Consider the following 21935-nt stretch of genomic DNA (forward strand, 5'->3'; position numbering starts at 1 on the left):
ATTTCTGGAAAAAATAAAAGATAAAGTGGACAGTAAAAAAACTTGGTTATGGTTAACAACAGGTACATTAAAGAAAGAAACAGAGTCACTAATCCTGGCTGCGCAAGAACAAGCTATCCGCACAAATGCCATTAAGGTCAAAATCGAAAAATCCTCTGATGATGCCAAATGCAGACTCTGCAAAGAAGTTGATGAAACTGTTGACCACATACTCAGCTGCTGTAAAAAAATCGCGCAGACTGACTATAAAATGCGGCACAATTCAGTAGCACAAATGATCCACTGGAATTTGTGCAAAAATTATAATATTAAAACAACAACAAACTGGTGGGAACATAAGCCTGAAAATCAGATGGTCAAGATCCTGTGGGATTTTCGTATACAAACAGACAAAATACTAGCGCATAACACACCAGACATCACACTGGTTGAGAAAAAGAAGGTTACAATCATAGACATCGCAATACCAGGTGATAGCAGGGTTGAGGAGAAGGAACATGAAAAAGTCGCGAAATACCAGGACTTAAAAATTGAAATCCAACGATTATGGCACAAACCAGCAGTGGTAATTCCAGTGGTAATCGGCACACTGGGTGCTATTCCAAAAGCACTGGGATTACATTTAAAACAGTTAAAACTTGACAAAATCACCATCAGTCAAATGCAAAAGGCCGCACTGCTTGGATCTGCACGTATATTAAGAAAATACGTTACGACGTCCTAGGCCCCTGGGTGGGGCCCGACTAGTAATTAATGCCAAATCCGGCGAAACAACTGGCCGCTGTGATACACTTCTGATAATAATAATAATAATATGTGTGGTATTTAAATGGTGCCTGTTGTGTGTAGCTTTTTAGATGTAGATTGGGGAGCTAATGGCTAGCTATTAGGTTGTTGGGGGGTTTGGACTAGAAGATCTCCAAAATCCCTTCCAGCTCTATTCTGATTGTTTCCTTGTGCTGCCAAGCTCTCGCCTCCTAAGTAATTGATAAACTGGGGGTAAATTCCTAAAGTCTCCTAGGTAGACCTACATAGAGCCAATATAGTCATACTGAACTCAGTATCAAGGATACAGCTGTACAGGTATTCAACAGTATTAAGTATCTGGGGTGCAGATAACTAACAATTTGAACTGGTCTCTCCACACATCATCCTTAGTGAAGTGTGCAAACCAGAATCTACATTTCCTGCATCGAATGAGAAGAGCACATCTTTCGCCTTCTGTCTTGGCCACTTTTTACAGAGGAACAATTGAGTGTTTTAACAAATATCATCACTATTTGGTTTGGTGGCTGCAGTGCCTCAAAGTCCATTCAGAGCGTGGTAAGGACAACCCAGAAGATTATAGATGGCTCGCTTCCTGTCAGTCAGGATATTGCTTATAAGCGCTATGTGCTTAGAGCTCAAAGCATTGTTAGATATCCCAAAACCCACTTCACGGTCTGTTTCTGTTGCTCCCCTCTGGGAGGAGGTTTCGAAGTATTTCTAACAAACTCGCAAGATTCATTTTTCTTGCCATGTCCATGTATACATCAGAACTAGACTGTGTTGTTTCACTGTGTGATTATATGTGGGTATATGCATAATTTTGTATGTATTTATTCATTCTGTCGTGGTTATGTAATATATATTGACGGTGGTGACCCTTTGAGAGCTGTATGCAACGAAAATTCATTTTAATATATGCCAATTAGTGTATATTCAAAGTGACAATAAAGTTGGTCTAAGTCTTCCTTCCGAGGCTTTCCAGAAGAAGAAGCAGGTCAGCCCCATAAAACATGCACAAGGCAATCCCACGAATCCAAACGCCCTCCCACGAGCGTTCCCGACAAGCCTCGACTACTTGAGTAGCTTTTACCCAACTCCGACCGTCAAGTCGCTGAAGAAGAAGAAGGAGAAGCCCGGGTCCCAGGCGGCCGCTGGAGCAGCGGCAGCCGCGGAGCTCGGGGCAAGCAAGGCTCGGGAACGGAGCCAGCCATTGGCCGCCTGGAGCTCCGCCGGGGGAGCGGGAGGCGGTGGCCACCGCGCGGCAAGTTGGAGTGGGGGAAGGCGACTGGCCCTACTTGCTCCGCGCGCGCAATGGAGCGCAACTTAAGCGTCGGGCTTGGCAACGCGTCTTCTCGGGCCGCAGCGGGGGGAAGCGGCGGTGAAGCGGCGGCGACCTGGGTTTTTGGCGCGGTCCTCTCCGTCATGTGTGTGGCTGGCGTGACGGGTAACGTGTACACCTTGGCGCTGCTTTGGCGCTCGGGCCGGGGCGCCCGGGGCGCGCCCTTGTCCGGCTCCATTGCCAGCCTGGCGCTGGCCGACCTGCTCTACCTTTGCTCCATCCCATTCATCGTGGGCACGTCGGTGGCCCAGGACTGGTACTTCGGCGAACTGGGCTGCCGCTTCCTGCTTAGCCTGGACCTGCTCACCATGCACGCCAGCATCTTCACCCTGACCGTCATGTGCACCGAGCGCTACCTGGCCGTCACCCGGCCGCTGGCCGTCCGCTACCGGGCGCCGCGCTTCCGCAGGATCACCGCCGGCGCCGTCTGGGGGATCTCGCTGCTGCTGACCTTGCCCATGATGCTGATGGTCACCCTCAGCCAGAACCGCGACGGCAAGCATATCTGTGCCCCGACCTGGAGCCCCGACGCCTTCCGGCTCTACCTGACGGTTCTTTTCACCACCAGCATCCTGGCCCCCGGGCTGCTCATTGGCTGCCTCTACGCCCGCCTGGCCGCCACTTACTTGGAGTCGCAGAAGAACCCACCGCGCAAAACGGGGCCCAAGCGCTCTCCCCGCCAGAAAGTCCTCATCCTGGTCTTCACCATCGTGCTGGTCTTCTGGGCCTGCTTTTTGCCCTTCTGGATCTGGCAGCTGGTGTCTCTCTACCACGGGCCCCTGGGGCTGCCTCTCCACATCCAGAAGTATATCAACTACCTGGTCACCTGCCTGACCTACAGCAATAGTTGCATCAACCCCTTTCTTTATATCTTGCTGACCAGGAACTACCGCGAGTACCTTCGGAACCAGCACAGGAAGTTCTACCGCTTCACCTCTTCCTTTCGGAAGAAGGGCTCCAACTTGCATTGTTCTTGGAGACGATCGTCCTCCTCGGGCACCCAGTATGAGTCTGGGACAGAAGGCCTGGGGATGGCTGCACTGAAGGACTGCAAATGAACTTCGCCTCCCTCTTGCTTGTTGGGAACCGTTTCTAAAGACCATCCAAGATGGGCCGGAGCAAGGTGAGATTTGCCATGTGCGTGGTCTGCTTGGAAATTTTCTCAGGGTGAACCAAGAGAGCAATTTTATTTCCTCAATAACAAACTTCTTTAAAGTGAAACTTACTTCCATGTTAAGCATACACACAGAATTATGTTTTATTCAAAATCAGAAGTTGTGTTAACCTTAAAAGTGACACAAATTTACTCCAAGTCTTTGGGGTAAATTTAAACAATATAAATCAAGAAATTTTTATTTTATTCATTAAGATAATTCTTAGTAAGCCTTACCTGTGCAGTAAGCTCTGGGATTGTAGAAAATTGGAGAGAACAGCTATTATAATACCTTAATTTAGGCAGAGTTTTTTTTTAAAAAAAAAAACTTTGGAGTTATATGAATTGGCACAAATCTTTGCAAATAAATACTTAAATATCACTCTTATCTATTCACAGATATTATTAAGGTTATATCCCATAAGTCTTGGTTGTGTTGTTTTCTTATACATGAATGTTTAGCTGAATTTAAGGCTCATAAGGTAATAATAAAGATCCACAATTTAAATTGCAATATTATAGTTACTCGGGATTAAGTACTTTTTTACTTCTAAATATATATGATTCGGTTTTATGGCAGGGTTTAATATTTTACATGTTTGTTGATTTGTTCTTTAATCTTTCTGAAGGCTGATGCTGGTGCATCATAATTTTAAAAAAAACTTTTGTCAATATATTGAAACCAACAGCTGTATTAACTTTAATGATGCAGTGATAATGGGCTAGGCAAAGGTTATTGCAGGGTAAATTATTTTGCTAATCTTTTAAAAGAGTAATATTTCAAGAACTCAATATCTTTGGTAAACATTTTACCAAGATACACATATGTTTCACTTCATTCTGGTTTTACACCATTTATGTATCTTGCAACAGTTCAATTCTCCCTATCAAAACAAATTATTTGGTCTTGGATACATTAATTTTCAGATCCTTACTCCTTGTTCCATACAATTTAGCTAACATTTATTTCAATCATTTTGATTCTCAGCCAGCAATATCAGCTAAATATGAAAATATATGCATATTCATGTCCCCAAACAACAAAAAATTACATTAGAATGTCATTGCAGGCAATATTAGTTGTATTGTCCTAAATCAGTTCATTGCAAGATGAATCCCTTCTCAGTTGACTGTGCTAGCACAAATCACACACTTTAATAGTTTAAGAGGCATGGATACCCTTCTATTGGAGCAAGGAAGGTAGGCAAGCAGCAGCTCCAACTGAACGGCCCAGTTTTATGAACAGGATCTCTCATCTGGCTTTATTGTGACAGTATCCTTAAGAGTCACCAAAGACTACCAGAGAGCCACAGCCACATACCCATTCCTGCCCTGAAATCACTATTGGTGCCACACCTGAAATCTGGAAAGGCACATCTTCAAGAGAGAGTCCCCGCCCAGCTATGTTTTAGCAAAGAATGCCAGGTTGACCTTTTCGTTCACTATCAAGTCATGGATGAGATAAGCTTTATTATACAAGCTAACATAGCATTCATCAAACTATGATGGTGAAACAAAGCTTATCTAAAAACAAAGGTTCCACTTTTTAAAAAGTTAATGCTTATCTTGGTCTTTAAGCAGCCTGCAGGGCTACATTTGATTTTTAATTACATCTCTTAAAAGATAAAGTGTCCTCCAAACTGAGCTCTCCACTTTGGTGATTTCATGGATAGATCCATGTAGTCCCTTGGCAACAGTACAGAGCTGGCTTGCCTCCTGTCTCCTTATAGGATTTTTCCCTCCTGCAGTTTTAACTCATGTATTATTTTAATTTCTTCCATCCATCCAGGACCCAACCTACTTAGCTCCCCAGCCTAGACAAGATTATGCAAGTGCTGCCTTGTGCTGAGGCTAATGTCATTTTTCTCCTCACACTTATTTTTCTGTTACATTAATAATTACAACCTGGTGGCAGCTTTTAAAAGATGGTTTGCAGCTGTGTCCAAGGCTTTTAGGCTGTATCTGGCCCTGCAGATTCTAAGCTTGTCCATCGTCACCTTAAAGGAACAGAAAGCTAACAATCTTTTCACTCATTTGCTGCTTGGCTAAGGTGTCCAAGCCTTGCCTATTACAATTTTGTCCTTTGCATCTTCTCCCCCACCCCTCACCCCAACTTTGCCTTTTTCATTCTCAACTAACTCCTCCCTCCCTAGTTTTTAAAAACTTTTTTCCTACTTCTGAAATTTTGCATGATGATTTTTTTCCCCTGCCATATACCTGTAACATGTTCACAGGCCTTTTTTTCCCAGTTGCAATTCTCTCTGCATTTTTCTATGCTGCTTTTACTCAGCCCAAGGCCTCTGAATTATTTATTTCCCTACTTCCCAGGATTCTTTCACATTAAATCCAGAGTTCTCCCCATCACCAATAAAGATCTTTTGAACTTTTAACAACAAATATCTTTATTCTTATTAAAAGATGATAGTTCACCTTTTAACTATTAGTCATTTCATTACCACCGATTCTCCTAAATCAAATTTTAAATCTTCACAGATTATAGGAACAGTTGAACTATTAAGAACGTGTTGATGGCTTCTCATTATTCTCTGCTTTGCTCTTCTTCTTTGGCCCTGTTTCCTTATAGAACAATCAAAGGAGAAAATTCCAATCATATCAAAGTGTAGGTGAAGGTCTCATTCCTTGTTACCAAGTGCCCATAGCTTCTACTGTCTACCATCAAGCAAGAGACTGCCAGGTTGAAGGGCCCACCTGGATCCTTCATACATATTCTTGGACATGTCACCAATTTTCCTGTTTCCTTCTATTCTTATCCTGCCACTGCTCTTTCTTTCTGTCACACTACTTCCCCATCCCCTCCGGTACTCTTATTAGACAAGGGTGCTGATAACTTTTCTTCTTTGTTGACTTATAATTTCAGAATAGAGCTGGAAGGGACCATGGAGGTCTTCTAGTCCAGGCCCCTGCTCAAGCAGGAGATCCTATACCATTTCAGACATGTGACTGTCCAGTCTCTTCTTTAAAACTTCCCATGATGAAGCACCCACAATATCTGAAGGCAAGCTGTTCCACTGGTTAATTGTCCTCACTGTTAGGAAGTTTCTCTTCAATTCCAGGTTGCTTCTCTCCTTGATTAGTTTCCATCAATTGTTTCTTGTCCTGCCCTCTGTTGCTTTGGAAAATAAATTGACACCCCCCCCCCCCACCTCTTCTATGTGGCAAAGCCTCTCAAATACTGGAATACTGCTATCATGTCCTTTAATGGTTTATGTTCTGTTCAGTTATAGATGTGCTACACAGCTTGGTTTTTCTGGAGACTCTAAAACACTAAGGGGAATCAAAGACAATTTAAAAAAAGAAAGTTAGTAAAATACAGATTTTGATGAACAGGAAAATTGATAAGTGACTTATATCGAGTTCCTGAAATTAGACTTAATGATGCAAATTGTTTTCTGACATAGCAGTCCTGAATACTTTGAAATCACTGAGTCATAGCCATATTTCTTTTAAAGCCTGCTTAGTGCTAACTTATTTCACAAGTGTATTCTGAAGAGTTAAATTTATAAGCCTTTGGACCTGTTCTTATGTGTTTATTTTTAATAATCCATCATGTGTTTGTTATTATTATTTTAATTATGTAATGATCCATTTGGAAAGGGTATAAATTTGAACCTATTCCCTTCCCCTTTTTGCCAGCAGCTGCCCAGTGAATTAAGATGACCATTTCCAACTAGCCCCATGCTGCTAAGCTCCTCTCTTACTGGAAATCAAGAAGAAGCAATTTAGATTTTTCTTCCCTGATGGAAGGCCACAGCAGTCAAATGCCTGATCACCTGCTGATCTTCTTATACTGAAATATAGAGCTGCATGGGGCTAGATGGGAAGTGGCAACCCTGGCTGTGATGATCTGTGCTGTTTACTCTGGAGTCTACATAGAGACAATTTTAAAGATAATTCTGTCTGTTTGTAATAACATTGACCTTTGCGGTGAGCAGTTTTCAAAGTGTCTTACCAAGAAGAACCTTGTCGAAACAATCCTTGTGAAAGGATGTATCCCTTTAGTGTGTTGACTGTAGGGTGACACCATACCATAAAGTTACTATATTATGTTTTCCAGGTCGTGGCGATGTCTTTGAGGTCGTGCTGACGAACTGTGACATAGTCAAGTATTTGATCGATCACAGACTGGTCTGGTCAATCCTTAACCTGCATGTAGCCCTTCACACAGTATGCCACCAAAGACTGTCAGTACCTCATTCATCATCATGAGACTGCAGGACCCAGGTCAAGTCCAATGTTTTCAAGATGTAGTTAATTAAAAAAAAAAACTCTCCAACAATTTATCACTTGTTGGAACCTGTTCTGAAAAGTGGATGCAGTTTTAAAATGCCATCACTCAGACTGCAACAACGGTAGTTGTATTGAGCACCTGGGTGCACCGAGATTGCTTTTGATGAAAACCATGAGACCATTTCAGCAGCCCTCCAGGCCAAAACAAAAGCTATGCAAACTGCTATTTATCATCTGTCTCAAAGATGCACATTTTAAAATACCTGCAGTCCAAAGCACAGGAGAAACTGCAAGAAATGCAAGCTGGGCGGTAGCTGAGAAAGCCTGCTTGAGCAGGCTGAGCAGATGGAATGCCTCTGGAAAGTTCTTCAGCACCATAAAAGCAATTTATGGTGCTTCTAAATCAGGATTTTCCCACTTGCTGGAGTTGAACCAGATCAACTGACCAGGAAGAACTGAGAACTACTGGGCTGAGCACTTTTCCAAACTACTGAATAAGTTGATCCTGATGTCTTGCAACAGAAATCCTGACATTCCTCTGCTGCCAGTCTTGCGTGCCTAGATCTGCCTCCTTCTACTGATGAGATCAGGAAAGTGATTTTACATATGAACTCAAATAAAGCAACAGGGCAGGATAGTGTTCCTGCTGAGATCTACAGAGCCCCCAAACTCTTTACAGATATCCCAGTACATCTTGGCAGAGGCCTGGCTCATAGAAGAGATACCTGAAGATTCCGTGATGCCTTCATTGTGGCTTTCTATAAAACTAAGAGAAGCAAATCAGACTGTGGAAAGTACAGGGTATCTCACTGCTGTCCATCACAGGCAAGATTTTTGCCTACATTCTCTCTACAAACGTGTCACTTCTTGGAAAGGAACCTCTCAGGAACACAGTGATGGGCTAGAACAAAGTACAACAGACATGATATTTACCATGAAATAAATCCATCAAAAGTGCATTGAACAAACAAACTTCTTGACTGTCTTTATTGACCTGACAAAGACATTAGACACTGTAAATAGGAAGGCTCTCTGAATCATCATGGATGTCCAAGGAAAATCATAAAGTTGATTCAGCTACTCCATGGTGGAATAACTGGACACATCCTTTACAATGGTGATGCATCAGCTGCGTTTGCCATTTCCAATGGGGTGAAGCAAGGTTGTGTGTTAGTTACAATCCTGTTCAATCTATTCTTCACTTGCATATTATTACATGCCATCCAGGATCTCCTTGACCTCACTATTTGAACCCACATATGAAGTGCCTCCATATGGTCATTCAAGAAACCCTTTTTGCTGATGACTGTGCTCCTAGTGCACAAAGACAGTGGCTGGAAGTTGATACTGAACAATTATCAGACACTGCTTTGTTCTTTGGCCTGACTGCTTGAAAAAGAGCTGGGGGTTCTATTAACCTGTGCCAAATACCAACCACATTGGTATTTGATCCAAAAAATCACTGTTGATGACACACAGCTGACAAATGTAAGAAGTTTTAAATACCTGGAAAGCAAGTGATGGGTCTTTGGAAGAAAAAATAGACTCCAAAGGCCAACCAGACTCTGTACCAGGGTTCTCGATCAACACAATACCCTTATCTCCCCAAATCTGAAAGCCTACAGAGCTGTGGTTATCCATGCTCTCCTATATGGATATGAATCCAGGATTCTGCATCGATGACAGATCAAACATCTGGATAAATTTGTTGGAAGGCATGTCTCCAGCCTGGAGATTTTGGATCACAGGGAGTCCACCAGCATTGACTCGGTATGGTGGGTGGGATATGTCATCAGAATAGACATCTGCCATATATCCTGCTAGTTGCTCTCTAGTCTACTAGAGACTGGGAAGAGACTTCAGGGTCATTAAACATGTGCTACAAAGATGCTGTGTGAAAGAAACCCTATACTGCTTTCACATTCAGCCAAGAGAACTCAATGTACTGACTGCTGACACAACTTGCTGGCGAGCTCTGTGTTATGAAGCCTCCACCGTATTTGAATAGACAACCATTAGTGGCATCAAACAATAATATTCATAGCTGTTATAATGGACTTCAAGTGCCCCTTTTATGCTATATTCTGTGCTGCCAGACTGCAGAACAATCTCTGAGTTCACAAATGAACTGCACAACAGTATGTCTTTTTTGACTCTGAAGATATCTCTCTTTCTCTCCATCCATCCATCCATCCATCCCTCCATCCATCATATCTATCTATCATCTATCTATCTATCTATCTATCTATCTATCTATCTATCTATCTATCTATCTATCTATCTATTTTATCAATCTATCTATCATGTATCTTCCAAGTCACTTTCGTGATACTTGAAGCAGTCCTTTTTAAACAATGAAATTGGTTTGCTTATGATATATGTGACAGTTCACCAAACTATGTTAAAATGGTATTGGAAAGAAAATGGGAACATCTGTGTTCGCTGTCATGCATGGAGATTGTCGAATATGACTTGGAATCAATTGTTTCAGGGACATGGCTTGAGATGCATTGATAACTAAACATAATTTGTTTTGCAGATTTATAAAATACAAATATACAGATCTTTCAGCACAACTGACAGTCCAGCTGCCACACACTGCACCAATAACAGTTTCTGGAAACGTGTCAAGGGTAGCCTCATATCAAACATATTACATTCACCAAGGAGAGGCTGATCCTAGGTATTAAAAAAAAAACCTGTTGCCAAATTTAACAGCTCCAGAAAGGTTGCAGCTGGTCTATCTGATGTACTTCTGCAAAAGTGCTTCTTGACATATAGCATTGCCTGAAAATCCGCTTACAGCTTAGGCTGAAGGGTTTTCCCAAGTTGCACTGGCTCATTCAGGAGAAGTGGTTCCAAAACAGTCTCAATCCACAAGTCCTCCAGGGATGGAAAGAGAGAGAGTTGTGATATTTGTATGCCTGCAGTCGTTTTATTCATCGTATTTGTGCATGTAGACAAAACATAATGTATTCCTTTTTTCTTAGGTGTGAAGTAATAACTAGCTATAAGAATATCTGTTTCATTTTAAAAATAAATGGTTTGGATAGGTTTTTCAAATATTCACTACATTTCTTCCTGTACGATCCTTTGTTGGTTGAAACTTCTTCTTTACCAACACCGCTGATTTGTCCCCTGTTCCATTTGAAAATACAACAAAATTTCTTTTAGTACATATGGAATATTTTATCTTGATCTGCAAAAGAACACCTTTTAATTTACTGCATTTCTCCTGATACTTTAAAAATAAAAATAGGGAGGCACTTTGAATTCTCTTTCCTGCTTGTTTAACGTAAAATATTTTATCCGTAACTGATTATAGAAAGAATACATTTTTAATGATTGCATGATATTTTAGAATGTATTGATTTATTGATTGACTTTATATGGTTGCCCATCTCACCAGAAGTGACTTGAAATGTAGAAAGTTAGCACCCACTCCTCTCCTAGAAGAATGAAATATTTTAGGAAATATTAAAAAGGCAGAATATTATATTTCCCTAAAGAGAGAAATGGAGAAACATGCTCTTGGAAAGCAGCACCCACAGTAGATGTCAGCACTTAAGAGATAAAGAGATAAATAACATTATTCATAAGCAAATTCCTTGCAGCAAGGTCTGAACAAAGGTAGGATTAGCCCTCAGCCACAATAGGAATTGCCCAATAAGCCTCTTTATTGCATCAGCCCTAACTTCAACCAAACCTAGCTCAGACAAACTCCTAGGATTTATACATGGCACCATCAGAGTTTGACAACAGCCAATAGAATACATGTTCTTGCACAGGAACAGGAGGTTCAAATGCAAAGTCCAAGAGAAAGTATACATACCCCCCCACTCTCAACTCCACGGGGTCAGCTGCACCACAACCGCAACCCATTTGGTCCTGTTCATCAATAAATGGGTCCTCTTTCCAATCAGCCTCCAGCCTCCATTTTGTCTCCAGTGCCTTTCTCCCAGCTTGGAACGGAACCAGATGGATATTTCTTCCCACAGAAAGAAAGCATTATGTTCATGAAGATCTGCTTGGGCCAGCTGTGAGCCAGATGAAACAACCCTCCCTTATGATTTCCTATTCTGTGTTTGATCAAAAGAAGCCTCCAAACAGTTGGGGATGTTTTGGATAGGGATCTGCAAGATTGAAGCCTGCTGGAGAGCAAAACTCTAGATGCCCAATAGATGGCAGCAGAGAAACACCCCAAACTCTAACATCTTGTTGGGTCCAAGTGATTGTTTAAATACCTGCAGGCCAAAACTGATAACCCTACCCTTAAGGTTTCTTTGAATAAGGGAATGAATGAAACGAAAATATGGGCGTAAATCCTAAAATAGGGTGAGTATAATTTACAAAAAAAGAAGAAAATAACCTTGTATCCAACCAAAGCAAAAAAAAAAAAAAAATAGGGACATTTTTTTCATACATCTTGCGTCATCAACCCAGCTGCTCCATTAATATTTTTAGTCTAGCTTTGTAAATGAAACTAAAAAATTATCGGAACACAAGTGTTTATGGTAATCCACTCAACAAGAGTGAATGGCCATGTTTATAATTAATAGCACATAAACCACCTGGTAAAGACATTTGCTGAGTTTACCACTGCTTCTCTGTTAGCTCTCCCTGCAGTCCCTGTCTTCCTGCCTTGCATATTAATTGCTCCTCTCCTCCCTTTTAAATGCTCATTGTTAATTTGATATTTGAAATTCCTCAAGACTGCAGCTGTGTAATTTTCCAACAAAATATATTCGTTCCATTGCCTTTATTATTTATTCATATATTTATCTGAATTATGTATATGCTGCTTTTTATTACATAAGTTCTACGAAAGAAACTTAGGAGAATTTCAGCAAGAATAAAAACAAAGAAAAAAACATTTGGAGAAAAACATTTGAAAAATCTCCAAAAATTTAATCTCCCAGTGGGTAGCAATGGTTTTTGGAGAGTAGAGGAGTGTCTAACTAAACAGGCTTCTATGTAGGTTGTTTGGTTGTTGGTTGTTTCTTACTTGGACTATATCCACAACAAATAGAGTGAATGGAGTCCCAGACAGTGGTTTTCTTATTGTACTGCTGTAGGGAAAAATAGGGATACTGCCTAAAGTTCACAAATAAAAGTTGGGTTATAAATCCAATATATAAATAAAACACAAAACTATAAAGCTTTCTGGTGCAATCCACTCAACATGAAATCCCACTGACTGACTTTAGCAAAATTTATTTTCCAATAATTGTATGCCAGATTTCACTTTTATTTAACACACAGCCAGGGCTGTCTTAACAGTATCATGGGCCCCAGGCAAAGCAGTGTCCTGGGGCCCCTACAATAACTACTGGTATTCACAGGAATAAAAATGTAAGTGGTTGATAAAATTAAACATATATTTGCATGTTAGTATTAATAAAAAGCAGTAAAATGTAATAAATATGTTGCTGTATTTATATGATACAAGGTGCATTGAACAGTTAATATACACAGATTAGTATGGGTCTCCTATGCTCGTAGGACCCAGGGGCAAGTGCCTATCAGGGCCACACAGCAGAATTTTTCCACTGCTGTTATCTAGAATCTACCTCAGATCTTCATGGAAATGTCCAATAAGAGCTTTACTTTCCTAGCTGCAAACCCAAGCATTAAAATTCATAAAGCAAAAACTGTCTTCTGGAATTATTGTTCATTAATACATGAAGCGGGATGTTCTAAGGAACAGGTGTTCAATATTTACTTCCATCAGGACATGAACAATAAAGAGACGCAGAGTTAGGATGACATTTATTTCCAGTGTTACTCAATCTTGGCCATTTTCAAATGTGTTGACTTCAACTCCCGGAAGTCTTCAGCCAGCCTTGTTGGTTGGGGGAAATGCTGGGAACTGAAGTCCACACACCGAAAAGCGTCCAAGGTTGAGAAATACTAATATAGATCATTCTTGCGCACAATACATTACAAGGTATGTTCTGTATCTGAAGCCATTTTACTTACATCCTTAAATTGAAGACTGATAATTCTTATGATTTTAACACTTAATAGAAGAAATAGGCAGTGTGAGGTCAGGATGACAACATTGACTGAGAGCCCTTCTATTTGCAGCAGTCAAGACAGTGATGTAGTTGGTGTCATTCAAAAGTTGGTGTCATTTTCTGGGGTTTGGGAAGATTCTTGCATTTTCATTCTTAAATAAAGTCTTCACTTTTTACATTTTTTGCCCAAAATAATGGAAAATTTAATTTTGATGTCATTAGCCATTGAAATGGATACATTGGGGGAAGAGGAGGATGTGGGCAGGAGGAGAAGGGGGAAGGGGACAGGGAACGGAGGAGGGGGAGGAGGGGGAAGGGGAAGTTGTTGAGAACCATTTACAGTTTGGTAGTCCCAAGATATCCACATAATTAAGGATAAACAAAATGTTTTCACCTGAAGAAATTTTGTCTTGTGCAAATGTCCAGCACTTTAAGTACCAAACCAGCAAAGTATTACAAAAGCTGTTTAGCCCTGCCAGAAAAATAGCTTAGCATAAGAACCAAAACTAACACTGACCTTTTAAAAAAAGAGAAAAGAATAGAACTGCATCAGTCCATTGTGGCATTCATATTTGTAGCAGATTAAAAGACCATAGTGTAATCTGCTTGGAGCATTATATTCTGGTTTCTATGCATACATAGACAGAATTCTTTGGTTTTGGTTTAAACAAGTTGCCAATATTTCTTTTTTACTTTTGTGGTATGAAATTGACTGTAACACGGTTCATGTCTGCCAAGATAATATCAAAATAACAAATTGGACAAATGCTGCAGCACTGCTCCAGTTTCGCTGACTGGTAAATAAGGATGAGGTATGTGGTGTCTTCTCAAGCAGCTGGTCGCCTCTACAATAACTGACAATCATATGGAGAGGAAATGCATTCCAGTGACTGCCATGCCTAGAAGCAGCATGAAGAAGGCCTGTGAAATGGATATGACAGCCAATCTGGGCAGAAGTGTACTTGCAACATATTGCCACATCTCAGATTTGGAAATCTTGTGGTTTCACGATGTCCAGAAAGAGCGAGCTTCTTTGTGCTGAGAGATTTGATATAATAAGCAAGAAAAGGTGTACTACTCAAAGGAAGTATTAATGCATGACTCTGTAAAGATAATGGTGGCATGCTGGTTAAAATACAGGCAATTTGCAGGCAAACTCTGCCCACAGCCAGGAGGTCGACCTTGACCGGCTCAAAGTTGATCCATCCATCCATCCTTCTGAGGTTGGTAAAATGAGGACCCAGATTGATGCGGGCAATGTACAAGCAATGCTTCTACATTGTAAACAGCTCAAAGAGTGCTGTAAAGCGCTGTAGGGATAATATAGAAGCCTAAATGCTATTGCTCTAATGAAAAATAATGCACACTTCAATATAATGTAAGTAATTTTGGTGATACAAATGTGTGGCCTTGTAACATATATCTGTGCTACTAGAGGTTTCAGCCTTTATTTCTGCCCTATGGGGAATTAAACAACATCACAGAAGATAAACCAGATTGAAATTTATTTTAAAAAATAAACTGTAAAAAAAAACCCTTTAAAATTTTAAATATCCGAAAAACAAAAAGAAAATATAACGCTCCAAGCAGATTATATTAAGGTGCTGGTCTGCTACAAGGACCAATTTTTGTAGCAGAATCTTCAAAGGGATGTTGCAGGGATTTCAGTTTGTTACAATTCATAATAACATTATGATGAGAAGCAATATCCTCAGGTCCATCCTGAAAAATAGGTGAAAGTCGAAATTATACAGAATTAATTAGCTTGTAGAGAGAAATTTTTAAAAAATTGACTTAGTACCATGATAAAACATAAAACAATCGGAATGCCAATCCTCTTCAGACCATTGTTCTGCAGTTTTCTGCAGAACAAATCATTTTTCTTAAAGGAAAAACTCTTTGATTCCTTTTAGCTATTCTGCCCCCTTTTCCTAGAAATTCAGAGCTTTCTGAATTCCTAGTTCAGAACTGAAAATGGTAGGTGAAGTTGTGCTTTTCCCACCCATCATTTAGAGTTTCTGAATAAGTTCTGTATCAAGATTTAAAACAACCACACTTTTTTTATTGTCTCCCAGAGGGATGATGGCGGTGAGGACATCTTGGTAGTGTATGGGACAAAGGACGTCTCTGTTACTGTATTACTGTTACTGAATTACTGTATGATTTTTAAAAAAGGTATTGAGATTCTCGAAAGAGAGCATAGAAGAGCAACAAAGATGATTTTGTCTGGAGGCCAAAACACATGGTGGACAGTTGCAGGAACTGGGTGTGTCTAGTCTAATGACGAGAAGGATTGGGGGTGGCATGGTAGCAGTCTGAATGTATATTGAGGGTGTGAGCCTGTCCAGTAAACAGGTAACTTTCATTCACAATAGCTACCTTTGCCTTCGGTCTTTTCATGTTTGAAGCTCTTGGATTTGAATTTTCCCCATTTCTTACAGAGAGAAAAGTGGATTGCTATACGAAGTCTTTTGATAAGGAACTTTGCCAAGGAGCTGTCTCTATAGAAGCAACCCAAATTTCAGTATTTAGCTTGTGCATGCTTTTTTTTCTTTTCTTTTTAGCCTTGTTACAGGACAGATAGGTTAACTTGTTCCTGTGACACATGCCAAGGCCCTGAGTGCAGATTCTGCCTCTTAGGCACCAAGAAGTATAAAGGCTATATTCTAAATATCCGGGAAAAGACCCAGTAGAAACCACTGCTATGTATGGTAACCTCCTATAAATAAAGCTAGAATAAAATGTCTATTATACTATTAGTTTTGGCTCAATGCAAAACATTTTCAAGCTTTTGGAATGCATCAAAACATTGCGAGAAACTCAGAAAGTTCCTTCTTCCTTATCCTTTCCACTCATTTTGACTGTTATTGACAGACACATTGCACTGTTGGCTTACATCCAAATGAAATTCTGAACTGATTAGACTCTGTGCCAAAGGGTTATGCCAGAATCAACAAGTGATTATACTAAAATAGCAAAGAAAATTTACATGATTAGCTTGAGTAGCTTTGGAGTTTCACTGTTATTATTGTGCTGATTAAAAAGACACAATTTACTCTATTAAGTCCTTTAATACTTAACATTGTAAATATAAAAGGGTCCTATTTGATCCCATTAAAGGGAGATTATACTAATAGGTGATTATAACTTTTCTACCATTTCAAATGGATTATATGCAGAATGAGGTTTAAAAGAATCCGGAGATGTTTTTTGTAAGGATCTGTATGTAAAACCATATGTTTATTTTATCACAGTTACACAGATAAAATGGTCCTGATCTTAGGCAGCATGACAGGAGAGATATATGGCATTTCTGAGAGCATAAACAAATGCAAAAAAAAAAGCATCCGAAATGGGTTGTGTAATTTCAACTATCTTGTTAACATTTTCATAGTGACGTAAATCAGCATCAGGCATTTGAGCAGCAAATTATCAGTGGGTACCAAATTACTACAGAGAACAGAATGCCTCTACTTTAATTTCCTCTGGGTAATAACCTGAGCATGCTCAAATAAAAAACTCCAGTGTGGTTCCATCATAAAACACACAAACAACCCTCTTTTTTCACTTGTTTCGGCAATTGCCTGATAATACAGCTTTTTACATAAAGACATGCACAGCTCATCGTTATTCTTCCTAACAACAAAAGAGAAAGGATGCTGATCGTCTGAGGTCTGGTTTTCCACAGGAGAGTGATCTTCTCCATGAAATTTAAAAATAAATATACTTTCAACCTTGCATATATCTAGTGTGGTAACCCCTGTATTTTTATTCTAATTGTTCTTAGGGATGTGTGCTGGAGAATAGTGGGCATATACCACGTTTCCCTGAAAACAAGACCAAGTCTTATATTAATTTTTGCTCCAAAAGATGCATTAGGGCTTATTTTCTGGTTAGGTTGTATTTGGGGGGAAATACAGTACTAAATGTATCTGTCCAGCTAAAAATCTTAATTGTGGCTTATTTTGAGAGTAGGGCTCATATTACTGAAAAATCATGCGGGGGCTTATTTTCTGGTTGGGTCTTATTTTCAGGGAAACATGGGATATGAATAGTTGATATGTTAGGATAAAGTCTAACTGATAATGCAGCCTTTCGAAACTGTTGGACTAAGCTTGTAGAATTCCCCACTGCCATGCCTCTTCTTTTTGCAAAAATTTTATTAAATATTATGTTATACAACAAAAGTAATAGACTTGAGTTAAAATACATTTTAAAAGAAGAAAAAATATAAAGGTCCATTAAAAGAAGAATCCTCCTTCCTCCCCTGCAAGTAACATCAATATTAACCAGTGGTGGGATACAATTTTTTTTACTACTGGTTCTGTGGGCATGGCTTGGTGGGCATGGCTTGGTTTGGTGGGTGTGGCTTGGTGGGCATGGCAGGGAGAGGATACTGTAAAATCCCCATTTCCTCCTGATCAGATGGGACTTGGGAGGCAGAGAATAGATGGGGCGGGGCCAGTCAGAGGTGGCATTTACTGGTTCTCCAACTACTCAGAATTTCTGCTACCAGTTTTCCAGAACTGGTCAGAACCTGCTGAATTCCCACTCTGATATTAACAGCTTATTATAATCTCTTTTTTAAAAAAAATCTTCTCCTCCAACTTAAATAGCAAGAGTCCATTAAGAAATAACAACATACTATAAAAGTTACATTAATAAACTGACTTTGAATCCTTCATTTTAAGTTTATGTCTCATTTTCTATTTAAACAAATCCCCCATCTTATCATTTAAAAATAAATTATTATCACATCCAATCATTAACAACCATCTTCATAACAATTAAAACATCATCCTTGTATTAATCAATTAAAATCCATTAAATGTCACTGAAACTAGCAGTTCACTTATATTAATCCTGACCAAATAAACCAACGTTGAATTCTTTTTTTTCCTTCCAAAAATCTTTTAACTCCCACAAAGTCCAAACATTTAATTTTTCATACTCTCTGAATCTTTTCTCTCAGAAGTACTGGCATCCTTTTCATGTCTCTTTTGTGATTCCAATGAACAAAAATTATCCTTGTCACTCTTCATGTTCTCACTGTCACTTCTCACAAAATCTTTGACAGTTCCAACTAGTCCATCACTCTTCTGGTTTGATGTTTATAAGTCTTTTGTAATTATAATAAGTCAGCATCCAGTTCCATTTGTAAATCCATTATTTCATCTCTTTGTTATAAGCTATCAATTTAAAATCCCATATTCAAATCCATTTGGGTTTTATTCGATGGAATTTTCTCCTCATCAATGTCATCTTCTAATTTGATAACAGATAGTTTTTATAATTACAGCTTTAGACCATTCATCATAAATTTCCTTTACAAGGCCATTGATATATTTACACTAGTGCCCTCTAGTGTCCAATCTTCAAAGTCATTTTATGAGCAGTTAAAAAAAATTCCCATGAGAAAGGATTATTTTAATTAACTTCAAAATCTTTCTTTAATTCAGATCCATCTGAACCCTTAATCTGTTTAAAACTTTCTAAAATTGGCACTCTGATCACCCTTCTGCTGTATATTTTGGGGAAACGATTTTTACAAAACTTATAATTTTCTTTTACCTAGCAAATACAAACCAAGTTGCAGTTCTGAATGTTTTCTATCTTAAGGTAAAGGTAAAGGTTCCCCTTGCACATATGTGCTAGTCGTTCCTGACTGTAGGGGGCAGTGATCATCTCCGTTTCAAAGTCAAAGAACCAGCGCTGTCCGAAGACAACTCCGTGGTCATGTGGCCAGCATGACTAAACGCCGAAGGCACACGGAGCCCTGTTACCTTCCCATCAAAGTGGTCCCTATTTTTCTACTTGCATTTTTTACATGCACGTATGTATTTCCAATCTTAGCAAGCAGTTAAAAAAATGTTAAAAGAATTTTAAATTTTAAGAAGCAGTAAATGGGGGGGGGGGAGGAAATGCAAGTGTGATTTAAAAAATGAGATTTGCTCAAACCTTGACTCTATATAAAGCTACATTAATAGGTCTGAGCTTAATGGAGTCCCAGTTGTTTGCAAGAGATTGCAAAAACATCAATTTCTGCCCTCTGTTCACAAAACAACCCCATCTGTCTGGACTACTTATGGGTGATTTCAAATACATCTCCCCTTCCTCCAGAGACAATTTGGCAGTCTGGATGCGGCATCCAACTGCCTGTGGACTGTAAGGTCGCCTGCTGTTCAGTGGGAAGTCAATTTGCCATTCCTCACTTGAAGCTTTTCTCCTCTTGTATTAAGGACAATAGGTTGGAGAAAATAACTTCATGTAAAATGCCAGCGTGAACAGGAAAGGGACCTGCAGCGATCCCAGAGCCAAAGTAGACATGAACAGGGCAGTCAGTTTCGGGAGTACAGCCTGTCGCATAAAATTAATGCTCTCACTTTTACAGTGTTTCGGCATAGAGGAAGAAAGACAGTAAGAGATAAAAGAAGCAGAGCGAAAAATGCAGTGGGAGATACAGGGCAAATAGTAGGTAGGGAGAGGGAGACAAGGCAACAGATAAAGGGGGCGGTCTTTCTTCCTAGTGATTAAAAGTGACTGAAGTGAAAGGGGTTCTCTCCTAGGCAGGTGATAGCATCTCTGTCCATCCGGTTTCCGATGCAAGTAAAGATAGATATTGCTTCATTGTCATTACTCACTCTGGCATTTGACTCAAGCCATCAGCACATACTCTTACTCTCCATATGTATCAATGACATCACAGTAGAATTGCAAAGACTGAGCAAATCATCCGATTGGGTGTACTTTCAAATATCAACATTTTACCATTAAAAGAATTGTAGCCTGTAAAAATAAGACCCTTCAAGTCAGCAACATGCATTTTGTATTTATTTTATCACACCTTATTTTTTTACAAATAACTTGAAGTGGTGAGAACATACCCAACACACTTCCTCTTCTTATTTTCCCCACAACATCAACCCTGTGAGGAGAGTTGGGCTGAGATTAACAGTAACAGAGTTGGAAGGGACCTTGGAAGTCATCTAGTCCAAACCCGTTCACACAGGAGACCTATACTAGGGATTCGAACCACTGACCTTTCTGATTGACAAGCTCAGCATCTTAGCCAGACTGCCCCCAAATCACCCAACTGGCTTTCATGGCTAAGGGGGATTTGAACTCACAGTCTCCCACTTTCTAGTCTAGTGCCTTAACCACTAGGCCAAACTTGCTCCCATAATGGATGGTGAATGAAAATAAACATTGTTGCTTTCTTCACTAAATGTATTCTATAAAGAATCAATAGTAAGAGAGTTGCTTAAATGTATACATAGATCTTGGAATAGGTTTGTGGTGGTTTGCATATGCCAAAGGAATTTATGTCAATCAGACATGAATGCTTGTAATGATAATTATGAGACAATTTAATTCTTCTCTGGAAAGCAAATTAAATTCTGTTTAGAAAACAATTTTCTCATTAAGTGCTTGAGTGGAAGATCTGTAGTGAAATGCGAAGCCCTAATCTTGTCAGAAAATGAGAGAGCATTCAGAATATATAATGTATGTTTCTTTGATATTTGGATGTTTTACTGCAGGCAGAAAAAACTGGACAAGACAATAAAAGCTGTGAAGAACCAAGTGGGAAGAAAATGCTTAAGTGCCAGTAAAATGTTTCCCCCCCTCAATAGCTTGACAAGATGTTTATGAAGGATTTTGCATTTGCTGACCGAAAGGTGTTGATTAAAAATCACTGTCCCCAACAATTGCATTTTATGTTTGAAGGAGGCGGCTATAAGCCTATTTTCAAGCAGCTGCAAGGTGGAAGCACTTTTCTTCTGCATTCTTATTGACTAAAATGAAGGTTGAAGTGTTGAGAGGTTGAACTGATCTAGCAAATGTGAAGGTATTTCTTGAGTGATCTGCATACTTGACTTATGACCACAGTTGGGAATGGAGCTTCTGCCATTAAGCAATATGATCATTAAATGAATTGTGCCTGATTTTACACCGTTGTATTGCCACTGTCATTAAGGGAATCACTGCGGTTGTTAAAGTCACTCCAGCTTCCCTCATTGACTTTGCTTGTTGGAAAACCCCTGGGAACATTGTAAGTAGTGATCACATGACCCTGGACTGCTGCAACCATTGTAAATAGATGGTTGCCAGTTGTCGGGATTCTGATCATGTGACTGTAGCGATGCCGCAATGATTAAAAGGACAAGTACTAGTCAGCATTGTTCCAATTTTGAACAAACACAAATGAATAAGTTGAGGAATACCTATAAATAGTTTAACTTTGAATCTTGACCTAGAAACTAGAAGCCTGTGAGTTCTAGTCCCATTTTAGGCATGAAAGCCATCTGGGTGACTTGAGACAACAACTTTCTCTCAGCCAATCCACCTCACAGAGTTGTTTTTATAGGAAAAACAGGAAGAAAGAATATTAGGTATGTTTTGCCACCTGACG

At 39.6% G+C, this 21935-nt stretch overlaps 1 protein-coding gene across 3 annotated transcripts; it reads left to right on the top strand.

Moving 5' to 3' along the window:
- Nucleotides 1-1979: 1979 nt before the first annotated feature.
- On the top strand, nucleotides 1980-21280 carry LOC309383627 (urotensin-2 receptor-like). 3 transcript variants are annotated; one of them, XM_081936411.1, is made up of 3 exons: nucleotides 1980-3230; nucleotides 3660-3742; nucleotides 7336-9757. In XM_081936411.1, exon 1 carries the CDS (start codon nucleotides 2080-2082, stop codon nucleotides 3163-3165), a length of 1086 nt encoding a protein of 361 aa, XP_081792537.1. In that variant the 5' UTR covers nucleotides 1980-2079; the 3' UTR covers nucleotides 3166-3230; nucleotides 3660-3742; nucleotides 7336-9757. The 3 variants fall into 3 exon arrangements, with proteins under 3 accessions (XP_081792537.1, XP_081792538.1, XP_081792536.1); XM_081936412.1 differs by lacking the exons at nucleotides 3660-3742; nucleotides 7336-9757 and adding an exon at nucleotides 21064-21280; XM_081936410.1 differs by lacking the exon at nucleotides 3660-3742.
- The last annotated feature ends 655 nt before the right edge of the window (nucleotides 21281-21935 follow it).

The sequence above is a fragment of the Natrix helvetica genome (assembly GCF_964273705.1).
Source record: "Natrix helvetica genome assembly, chromosome: 1".
Classification (NCBI taxonomy): Eukaryota; Metazoa; Chordata; class Lepidosauria; order Squamata; family Natricidae; genus Natrix; species Natrix helvetica.

Excerpts from the sequence above, each read along its gene's own strand:
- LOC309383627 (XM_081936412.1), top strand. The coding sequence starts at position 2,080 with ATGGAGCGCAACTTAAGCGTCGGGCTTGGCAACGCGTCTTCTCGGGCC.